The sequence below is a fragment of the Neolamprologus brichardi genome, chromosome 16, assembly GCF_056152115.1.
Source record: "Neolamprologus brichardi isolate AB-2024 chromosome 16, ASM5615211v1, whole genome shotgun sequence".
Taxonomy (NCBI): domain Eukaryota; kingdom Metazoa; phylum Chordata; class Actinopteri; order Cichliformes; family Cichlidae; genus Neolamprologus; species Neolamprologus brichardi.
Genome location: NC_142119.1, coordinates 4,431,449 through 4,443,528, shown reverse-complemented (window position 1 = coordinate 4,443,528; position 12,080 = coordinate 4,431,449). Strand labels below are relative to the sequence as shown.

General features: G+C 39.9%; 1 protein-coding gene across 8 annotated transcripts in view; it reads left to right on the top strand.

The window, feature by feature from the left end:
• Positions 1–12,080, top strand: part of col18a1a (collagen type XVIII alpha 1 chain a) — a 77,507-nt gene that overhangs the window by 46,241 nt on the left and 19,186 nt on the right. For 7 of the 8 annotated variants that reach the window (XM_087852994.1, XM_035909053.2, XM_087852993.1 and 4 more), the window contains 5 exons: positions 879–962; positions 3,938–4,009; positions 9,054–9,114; positions 10,710–10,772; positions 11,582–11,697. In XM_087852994.1, the coding sequence (XP_087709120.1) occupies positions 879–962; positions 3,938–4,009; positions 9,054–9,114; positions 10,710–10,772; positions 11,582–11,697 (396 nt within the window). The remainder of the gene's footprint in view (positions 1–878; positions 963–3,937; positions 4,010–9,053; positions 9,115–10,709; positions 10,773–11,581; positions 11,698–12,080) is intronic. The other variant, XM_087852991.1, reaches the window with a different exon arrangement.

Sequence of the window (12,080 nt, the reverse complement as noted above, 5' to 3'; positions counted from 1 at the left end):
TGGTGGTTGGATGTTTAAGCAGGAGGACGTTTTCTCAACTGCTTATTATTAAAAGTTATCCTAAAGCAATATTTTTTTAATAATCTGAAGACTTTTTCCCCCCATGTGTTATGTGTTGACCTGAGCATGGCCCTAGGGCTCCAGAGGTCTTGTGAATTTAATTTCCTTAATCAAATCAAGACTTGGCAAGCTCTTGCAAACATCTAAATATTTATATTTTGCATTTTAAAAATGCACATTCCATTCTAAAGGGGGATTTAGAAGTATTTTAAGTTCATCAGAAAACACATGCTGTAGTGACAAGTTTTGACCTTCATGTGAACAAAATCGAAGATTTATTGTGAAGATCTGAAGCAGTAAAGATTAAAAGGGACATCCACTGTATGGAAATGTTACTGAATAGGCCTTAAAGGTCTGTGGAGAGACTGGGTTAAAATGTCAAAGTGCTCTTTATCTTCAAAGTTCTCTTAAAAAAATCCATTTGACTCTTTTTCTTGGGACATAAATGTGTCCTGAAGAAGAGTCGACTTCAAATAATGCCACAGCAGAGAGACCACCTCGACATGCACAGCTAATGGGCCTTTCATAGGCAGGAAGACGGTAAAAATGCTATCTGCGTGAGTGTCCTGTGTGGGAACATGTATCAGATGGTGTGTTTGAGGCACAGATAGTGGTACTTCACAGACAGAGACATCAATAGCCCCTCTGATTTTGTGGAAGGGGAAATTCCCTAAGAAATATAATTAAATCAAAGCACTGCTGAAAAAGAAAAAGCATACATGTCCTGGCAGCAGTACATGTTGTATATGTGAGAAGAAGAGCTGTACTGTTCTTATTATCATCAAACATTTAAATATCACATTCATGTTTTGCAACAGGGCGTGATCGGCGAGCTGAGGGTGATGGGAGATCCCTTTGCTGCCAGCAGGCACTGTGAGGAGGATGAAGATGACTCAGACATTGTGAGTAACAACTTATCACATACATACTGGATGACTCACATGTGACTGAACTCACTGGACATATGGCATAAACTCGTCAGGAAAGTGTTTACAGAGGTAAAGCTTCAGTGCTGTTTTCACATAGAGTTCTATATTTCCAGGTTGGTGACTAGTCAAAAGAATGCCAGTTTAAACATTGTGTAAGGTGTGGATGTTAACCTCCAAGGAAAGGTGACTCTGGGTGACAACGTTAACATTGGCCTGCAAACTAATCTGGCATCATGCACTCAAAGTTATGCATGGTGCAAAGTGCCACAAATATCAGTATAATATTATTTGATCATAAGTTTTCCTCTAAAACTGTATGAGTAGTTTGATTTTTTTACAAAAAGGGTGCTGTGCTCAAACCAGATTCAACTCAGATAAATGCAATGCTACCAGCATTAGCTATGTGTGCACAATAGTGGCTACATACTGCAGTGGTCTACACATTTACTTAGGCTACGTTCACACTGCAGGTCTTAATGCTCAATTCCGATTTTTTGATCAAATCCGATTTTTTTGTATGCTTGTTCACACTACAAATAAAATGCAACAGTAAACGTGCTCTAGGTCTACTTAGTAGACCCAAATCTTTTTGGTGTTCAATCACGAAGTCCACCTTGTGTAGAAATCTGCCCAATCAAATATACGTTGCTACCTGATGTGACGACTCTTAAATAAGAAGGCAGACAAATGTATGCTATGTGTATGTGATAAAATTTAAACAGGCTGCACAGTTAAGCTGACGAATATTCCACTTTGTAAAAGTAATCCAATATGATCCATGTTTAAGATCTGTAATAAAAAGTTTTAAGTAATTTTCAAGGCTTCAAATTCAGATAATTGCACATTAGAATTTTTTAAAGGATGTGCTGAATCCCAGTTAAAAAATGAAATGTCCCAGCTTTTGACCACTTGTGTCTTTTAACCACTAATATCAGGGATAATTAGCTAGCTAACTAGATAAAACCGTCTCTGGAGTAGTTTTTGGAACTGGCAAACTGGCCTAAATTAAGTTGCTACATTATGTTTATCAAAGTCTCAAATCAGGGATTTTGTTCCATGATATCTTTTTTATAGTTATAGCCAGCAGCATGTGTGTTTATTTGTTTATTTGTTTATTTATAAGGAACCCCATTAGCTTCCACAACAGTGGTTGCTAGTCTTCCTGGGGCCCAAACCATCAAATACCACCAAATAAAATGTTACACAATGAGTTGGATGCAAAATGTCCACATAATTTGGCTCTTACATCCACAATAAGGTTTTACAATTCTGAAAATGTAAACATGTAAATATTAAAAATTATAAAAAAAAATAAAATAAAATAAAAAAACACTCAAACTAAATACACAATTTCCATTACAAGTGACATTACCCTCTTACAATTTTTACAAATAAATTAAAAACTGCTTAAATAGACTTTTAGGTGATTTTTAAAATTATGAATAGAAGCCAATTCTCTAATTGCATAAGGCAACTTATTCCACTGAAAAGATGCTCTGAATATAACAGAGTTTTTCAAAAAGTTACTTTTAACTCGAGGAGTTACTAAATTATGGTTAGTTGAAAATCGTGTAGCATGATTATGTATTTCATCTGGATACTGCAACTGAGCATAAAAAAAGTGTGGTGTGTTTACCAGTATTGCTTTCTTTAAAAATACAAGTAAGCCATAGTATAATTTAGCTTGTACAGAAAGCCAAGAAAGATTATCGTGCATTTTATCAATACTTGTATAATATGAACACCTTAACACTGTGTACTGAAGAATGGACAGCTAATCATCGACATAGCCAAAGCTAATGATTTATTTCAGCAGTTTTGAATCAGTTAATCATGACTTTAAAGGAAATAAGAACAGCCAAATCGTGGAAGAGATATCCTACAGTAACACAAGTGATGCCATTTTACTTAAACCTGATGCTTTAGTTCAGTATGCAACTTCACTTAAACCAGTAAGACCCTACCCATTAAAAAATAGCCAGAAAATTCACATTCTTTGGAACTGAGATGTTTATTAACCTTATAACTACCTATTATTTTTATTATAGATTTTTTGTATTGCGTTTGATACATTAGGTGTTTTTGGCAACTTTTTGTTAACAACAATGTTAATTTTATTTAAAAAAAATAGAGTTTTGTCCATAACAAATTATGGCAAGTATTAATCATGTACCAAATATGATACAAAGGGCATCATAGGGTTAACCAGTAAATCTGTAAGGGCTGTAAGTCTGAGAGCAGCCTTTGCACCGCTGACCCTGACCACCCAGACACAAACACAGGTGCTTTGCCGCAGCCCACCAGCAGCCTTAACTGTTATTTAGTAAAACATTCACAGCTGTTCAGCTCACCCAGACCACCAAAACCATGTCCTTACTGACAGAATAAAGTTTGTGACTTTACTGCTTGTTGTCATCAAATCTTTTAGATGTTGTTTGGATTAGATGAGGGAAATCACAGGTTTCCCATTTCAGGATGTGCCTTTTATCTCCAATGGCAACCTAACAGCTGTTTCCATGTTTTGTCAACACATCAAATACGCTGATATATCAAGAAAGGTTGAATGTAATGGGAGTTTATTGTATGAAAGCTTCTTACTCTAAATTAGTATAGCAAATATGTATGCCTTTGACTTACTGGTGTTAATGCAGACATAAATTCTGTGTAACATGGAACCTAGCCAAGAAGGTAACACAAATACTAGATTTACGACAATAGACACAACACGGTCGAGCAAAAGAGGCCACATACGCTGTGACTGAGAGCGCAGGAAGGAAAGAGCTTCTGGTCTTAAAATATATATGCACACATATTTTATTAAAACTTTCTTTGCACACAGTTAAAAGGACATTTTCAGGTTTATAATGGTCAGAGCACTGAATAAAACCAAGAGCGTGGTCTTGTTAACAATAAAATGAAGTGTAAAAATGTATGATCGGTCTCCTCAGGCTTCAGGGGAAGGAAGCGGTTATGTGGAAACCAGACCCCCAAGACCAGGCACGGAAAAACACACATGGACGGTATGCAACATCTTTTGTGTATTCTCAAGTTTCTTTATTTCCTATGAAGGTTTCTCTTTGTCACTTTGCATTCTGCTTGATCGACTGCACTGCTATTTTGCTTGTTCCTCTCGATGCACTGTTGTAAACATGCTAATGAGTTTGCTTTAAAGTTGTGGATCAAACGTGCACAAGAATGCATTAATACATCATGAGGATTCAAGCCGGTGATCAAGTAAGACACAGACACGGAGTGTGTGCAGCAGACTGTGCTTCTGTAAACTCAGTGTTGAATATACCACTGATGTCTCAGATTACTCGATATAAGTGAGTGACCACTCATCCCCCCGTGGGAGATTAAAAACTGCTGAGTTGATGTCTGGAACACGAGCTGCTTCTGTCGTATACATTTAGGGACAAAGAGCTTTTACAAAGCAAATTTTAGGAGAGCATCATTTAAGGCATGGCTACATGGTGGTTGACAATGACCAGGTATGCATTCCACATATAAACTTTAACTTGCCATGCAGGTAAGTCAGCTGTTAGCAAACTAGATTTGGAAATCGTCTCTTTATCACTGACGCTTTACTGATTTACTAGTGGACAGTTGTCTTGACCTTTTTTTTTTCTTCAAACATTCACTCACAGCTAACCGGGTAGCTCGGCTCTTCCTGTCATGTCAGGCCGGCTAGCCTGCTGAGCCACTGTTGCTTTGGTGCTCATTCATTCTGGTCTTGTGGTCACATGAACTCCAACTCTGGTGTCTTAGATGACAACTGGCCAAGACACAAGAATCCCTGTTGTCCTCTTGAGATCTGCTGCAACACAGCAGAGCAGAACAAGGGCTACAAACTGCAATCCAAGACCATGCAGCTGGGGTCCATCCATGTGATGAGAGTCTCTGTTAAGGCAGCTCATTCTATTAATCCATCATCTTATGTTTTTGGACTGGAGTGTCTTATAAATGTATTATTTAAAACTTTTTTTTGAGAAAGCATGCATGTGCAACCACAAAGATCAACACACAGATCAAAGCAGCACGCCTCCTCTGGTCTGTCCAATCTAACGTGAACCGAGCTGAGGCTTCAGAACCATTAGTCTGAGGTTAGAGGCAATCTACTCTAAATGATCTTATTTTTGTTTATTGGTGCCCTAATAAAAACCAATAATTGCAACACAAGTTCTGAGCTGTTACGTTCTGTGTATGTGGAGCTATCGCTGGTTCAACATGGATCAAACATGGCCCACAAACATTGCTGGGCTCACTTACATGCTCATGTTGTTCTGCGCATGCATCATCTACGACTATCTTTTAGTGACTTCCATCACCTCCCTTTTTGTCACTCTATCTGTAACCTCTTTGTCTTTCTGTCTTCCTCTCTCTGGTTTCTGTCTCTCTCACTCTCATAGATTCCACAGTCACCCACTCACATCTTCCCACCCTCACAGATAGCCACGCAGGCTGAGAAGCTAGCACAGTCCTCCACCCTGCACTGCCATGCGCTGTGCTTGCACGCATGCACTCCCACTCACAATTATAGTGAAGAGTTAGAAAAACCAGATGTCAATTTGGACTAAATCTGATCCAAGTTAGAGGCCCCCGGCCTCAAGGCTTTGTTATTCTGACTGGTTTCTCAATCAAACGCGTGTACAGGAACTGACAGGGGTGGAAAGAAAGTTGGAGAGGGCAGGTACCTCCAGTCGGAAGTATCTCCATCATTACAGGCCTACATTCGCTGCCTTAGTGCCTCGCAGCATTTACAAAGGGGTTTTTTTCCACCTTCGCAGACTTTTACTAGCATCATATAATATACAACGCAATTTAAAAGACAACAGCTGGCATTTAATGCCCACATGTTAGTGTTTTCCATCTGATGATGATGATCTGTTCACACAAAGTATAACTTACACTCTGCACAATTGTCCAACTGGTGCAATTTAGGCAAGTCGGGGCAAGGACAAGTTAGACAGGGAGAGTTGTATAAGTGAGACTTTCCATTTTGTCATCCTGGAATTCACGGTGATAGATGGGAGAGCGAGTCAGTCATCCTTAACGCTGTCACAGCTGGGAGTGAAGAGCATAATGCTTGAAACAGTTCTTCGTTAGCCAAGAGTTCGGTGGATTTTATCAATTCTAAATGTGAATAAGTGCACACTTCTCTCTAAAGTTCACGGGAGGACTTGATTCCTGGGTTTATCTCTACATGTTTCTCCCATTTCAACTATCTTAGATATGAAAGCATGCAAATAACGGTTCAATTGTTCAGCAATGAAACTGTGAACCTGTGAAAACACAATTTTATATTTAGAAGGGAGAAGACGGTGAACATTCAGACTGATACACTGAATGAACCCAAATCATGTAATTAGATTAAATGGCGAAGATAAAAATCTGCAGAGATGGCTGTTGTGAAATGACCTATTACTCCAGTGTGTTGCCTTTCTAGATAACTGCTGAAGAAATCTCCTTTTTCATCGTACCTGTAACCATGTCTCACATTTTGTTTGCAGTGGGGTTTTTAATGAGACGTAGCATTGTTTTGGTGAATTGTTTCTATTTAGATCATTTCTTCTTCTTTTTCTTTCTGATTCTAATTCTTCTGTTACCCAACACCCTGTTTGTTGCATTTTCTAAACACACGGGCTGTTTTCCCTTCGTCCTCAGGCCAACCACAAATATGTGCAGATTTCAAGAAGTTTCTCTGCGATTCTTTAGAGCGCAGAAAAGAAAGAGGGGGGGAAAAAAAGAGGCTAAACTGCTGTGGAGGTGGGATATGCTCGTTGCTGAGGGAGCTGCATACCTGCTCTTAGATTCAGGGGGTTGTGTGGTTCAAATCCATCAACACTATGTTCTAAATGAGCCTCCCACCCGACATCCCCCACTATGATGGATCGGTGAAGAAGTGAACAAGTATGGTATTCTCCATCACATTGATGCAATTTAGAGGAGTCAATAATGCTCCAGCCAGATTCTTGGCATAGTCAGTGCTGTGAAACGCAGCGGGAAGGAGTTTGTCCTGCAGAGGAAACTGGTTAATTATCAACAGTGGCATCACTCTGGCCCTTTAGCTCCCCTCTCTTACATTCTTCAGCCCACTCCCCGCTCGAATTCCTCAGGTGACCATCTGAGGTGTGTCACCGGTGAAGAATGAGCCAAAGAGAGGGAGTATTTGCATTATTTCCTGTTGCTTTGGGAACGTTACTGACCTCGCCTCAGCTGACCTTTAATTGTTCCTGTTGCGTCTCGAAGGCCCGCTGATTTTAGTAACACAGGATTGTCAGCAGACTGCATGCTGTCTTTTCTCGGTCCAAAAAACCTGCTCGTAACTTTTCTATTGAAGGGACAAAAACAAAGACATAATGAGTCTAATTACGCTTGTATGCGAGCATTTTGCCCTTGTCAATCCTTTGAATTTAATGACTGCCTGAAATGTTGAATTCATGGACAACACCAAATTCTAAGCCTTTATTGCTCACATAGCTTAATTGTGGGGTCTCTCTGCCTTCAGGTTGCTCTTTATTAACTGAAAAGTCTGCTCTTTCTGGGGTTGAGATCGGGTGACTGACTCGGCCATCCAAAATATCAGATTTCTTTGTCTTGAGAAACTCTCGGGTTGCTTTTGCAGTAAGCTTTAGATCGTTATCCGTTTGCAGTGTGAAGGTCTGTCTCAGCTAAGCAGAGAGTATAGCTCTGTACACTTCACAATTCATCCTTCATAGACATATGGACCCATGCCATAACACTACCTCCAGCCTTTCTGACAGAAAATCATGGATCACGAGCTGTTTCTCTTGTTCTTCATGTTTTTCTCTTCATATCGTTATGGTAAGAGATTGTTTTCAAAGTCTAATCACTGATAACCACTGGTTTGTCCCTTGTTGTACATTCTCTGTATTTCTATTTCTATTAGAGATGTGCATTTTAGTTGGAGTTGTTTTTCTTAATTATGGAAATAATTCTGCGATCATTCACTTTATAATAATAATGGATTGGATTTATATAGCGCTTTTCAAGGCACCCAAAGCGCTTTACAATGCCACTATTCATTCACTCTCACACTGGTGGAGGCAAGCTACAGTTGTAGCCACAGCTGCCCTGGGGCAGACTGACAGAAGCGAGGCTGCCACATCGCGCCATCGGCCCCTCTGGCCAACACCAGTAAGCGGTAAGGTAAAGTGTCTTGCGACACGACCAGGACAGAGAGCCCAAGGATCGAACTGGTGACCTTCCGTTTACAGATACGCTTCCCAACCCCCTGAGCCTACTGAAGTACCAGATTGTTGATTTGGCCACTGCCTCCGTCTGTCTGCAATATCTCAACATATCAAACAACATCTTTAACCGCCTTGAATTAAAGCTGAACATCTTCACTTTAACTGACTTAAAATCCACTGTGGTGGTGTACAGAAGCAAAATTACACAAGTTGTGTTTTTGTCTATCAAGTTATGGACCTAACTGTGTAATTCGCTTGCTAATCAAACAGTTTTCGCACAACATTTTTCTATTAATACCAAACCGATAAGGCAGCAGCAACAGCATGACTGAACACACTGTGGATTGTGTTCCTTGTCAGCAGAGGAGGTCTGCTACAGAACCCAGGCATGAGACGTCTGACAGCGATTAACACAAAAACGGCAATTACAGTCAACTTGACAACAAAAGCAGTTTGCCAGTAAATGAAGGGAAATCTGGTACTGGTTCTCTAACTTGGAAAGCACATGTTGACTTAATCATGTTTTTCAAAAGGGTTGGTGTAGAGCTGGGAAACAGTTTTGTTAGTTATTAAGAGAGCTTTGGCTGCACAGTCTGTAAAGATGAATGCAGATGAATGGCACAGCAGTACCGAAACATGACTCATTTTGGTTGGCGTTGTTTGGCATCAATGTTAACAAGGATAACTTTTTCCCAGGCTGCAGGATTATTTCCAGGGCTCTTCTGCGGAGTGGATGGAGGGAAACTGAGCCATAAAATCTAGAGCAAGATCAGTGCAGCTTCCAGCAAATGTCGCCTCCTGCCCTTTTTAAATATGCATCTCTGTCTGTCATGTTGTTATTTTTCTGCAGACGGCTCGTCCAAATTTGAGGCCCATTCCGCGCCCACCGATGACCAGGAATGATGAGACTGGTGAGTTTATGTGACAGCAGACTTGGATTTATTCATTTTCAGTTCATCATTTCATGCAACCCCCGTGTTTTTACAGGTTCTTTTAAATCAGCCCCTAGCGAATGTCAGTGTCTTTAATACATTTATTTTACTTTCAAAGATGGAAAATAAGCTCTACACTTCCACATGCTGACACAGGCTCACCTGCCGGGTATAACTAGAGGAGTTTAATGGTGCCACATGTTGCCACTGAGGTCATATTTATTCAACGTGCATAGCTGAACCAGTCCAGGCTCGTTAGGAACAGATTTGCTGACAAATGTCTCCATCTAGTGGCCAACATGAGTAATGCACTATGGAAGCTGAACAGCAAAAATGTCATTTCACTTTTTTTTTATGCTTTCATAATGAATTTATATGAGAATGTATTCAGGACAATGTATCCTCATATGCTAGTAGTATCTCACATACTGCTAGTATAAATAATAATTTGACTTCTGTATTTTAAAGACTTAACCTAAACCATTAGTGGTATGTGTACTAATTAAGGGGAAAGTGGAAACCATCAAAAGTCACAGTATTGATAATTTTATTTGTAAAAGATGGAAAAAGCCAACCTCATGATGATTTTTTTTCTCTTTTTTTAAGAGTCAGGAGGAATGTTATTTGAGAGAAACAAGTGCTAATCTGTTAGCTAAACTTTGATTATACACTGTTAAGGATACAGTGTCAGTCAATGAACCCACGTGCTCACCATCTCATGACAGAATTTACGCCACTCTGGCCCCAGTTGATCCGACTCTGAGCTGTAGAAAGTATAATCAAGGGCTTAGACTGTATGTGCACAGTCCAAAAACACGCTTACATACTCAAAGTAGTGCAGAGTAAGAGACTAATAAAATGCGACATGTTCAGTCATCAAGCCTGAAGCACAAACTGCTTGAAAGGTCTATATCTCACAGCAAACTATATCATTTTCAAACTGCTCTAAAAGGCACAAATGGCTTAAACAAAGTCTTAAGGTCCACTTTGTGACTGGAATTAACAGATATGAAACCTAGTAGACTACGAGTTGTTACAGCTGCCTGCATCTGGACACCTGCCCAGGAGTTAGTGATGTTGGCCACTTTGCCATTTTAAAGTGCTGCCCTCTTAAGCTACAGGCTTTCTGTATTGTCTGGCTTACCTTAATCACCAGTTTATCAACACTTTCCTAGTTATGCTTCATCTAATCTTAAAGTCATTCACAGTTTACTTAGCTCAGCTGTTTACTAGCACATACTGCCCTCTGATGGTGTTTTTATGTAGTGTGCTATAATACATTACTTCAATTCAGCCAAAAGATGTTTGGATTACTAAGCACTCTGTGTACTCTCACTGTAGTACTGCCCAAGCCTAACTATCGTTGCATTTTCAGGTAGGCTGCACATCATGTCCAAGCATTACATTGCTAATGGCTCTGTTTCGTACCCACGCTTGATGATGACAAAACAGTAACAAAACTTTTCACACAGCTTAATGAACAAAATGTTTGGCTTGTGTCCCAAAAGTACTTTGTAGCTGACTCAAGGAATTCTGGAAACTTCATTTACGCTGTCTTTCTATATTGTGTTCAGCAAGGGACTCCCAGTACGTTTCACTTTCTGTGGAGTCCAGCCCCGCCCTTCACGGGCCACAAGGTGGGTTGAGGGGAGTTTAAAAACACAGACAAAGCATCCAAATCCTGCATCTCTTCTGCTGTCTGTCAAGATGCTCTGCTTATGGCATGTGTAGCTATCAAGCACAATTTCACATGGATTAAACATGCAAACAGGTACAGGAGTGCATGCATATATGTAAATGCTTCTGAATTCATTAATGGTGGTGAAATGTTAAAGTTTGGGCATTGATGGCTGTAATGCCCTGAAAAACTACATTCACAGAGAAATTTAGAAGAACTAAGAGTGAAAGAGCAAGCAAGTGGAAAAAAGTAAATATTTAAGAAATATTAAATTTCTTAAACAAATTAGAGAACTGAAGACATGTGCAGGAATAGTTTCCGGTTGGCTTGGGCTGCTGATGCTGTTTCTTGTGGTATTATTTTATTCCAGCTGTTTTTTTCCCTTAAACCTGGAATATTAAAGATGTTCTTGCAGTGGGCATCATTTTGCTGTGCATGTGAGCACTGTTAAAAGTGACCAGCTTCATGTTCAAACTGAGAACAGTTGGACGTCAAACCCGGTCACACGTGAATATCATCATGGTATCTGTGTATGTGGGTGTGACCACCGTTAAACCTTTACATAGCTGAAAATTATGGCTGTGCACACACACAGATTCATGCGCCATCAGGCAAAAAGTAATTTTCTTTTACCCCTTCCTCTTCTTTTGGGAGCAGGAAATATCCTGTTTATTGTTTGGGATGTGGGACACAGTCGTTACTCATTTTTGAGAGGTTTTCATGAGGATATTAACGACTCTCCCCTCTGCTGTTGTTGTCTCGGGCCAGTCAAGGCTAAAGGACAAAAGGGCGACAGAGGAGAGAAGGGAGAGAGGGGTCCAGCTGGGCCGAAGGGAGAAGCAGGCTCTGGCTCCAGCTCAAGGAGTGGATCCCGTGGAGAAAAGGTTTGGACTCAAAGACACGTTTCAGCCTTTATGGTGGATAAAATAAATGTAGTTACCTGGTGATGCTTGAAACAGTTTCTTATTTAAGGCTTCCTGAAGGATGCATGTTTGGACAGCACAGCCGTTTGTCTGTAGAATAGTGAGTTTTGGCTTAAAATTGTTATTTTTATATTGGGTTATGAAGTTATGTCAGCTTTGTTAGTTGTAATAATGTTTGTTTTAAGGGCTCAAATTAAATGAAAACGCTTTCACGGCCTCACTCTATGTGCTACATCATTAAACGATCGTTGATGAATGAAGCATACATTAGTGTATCCTTTCCTTATCTTAACATACGCTGTTACTAAGAGCCACACTTCAAGAGCCTTATCGTTGGTTGGAAA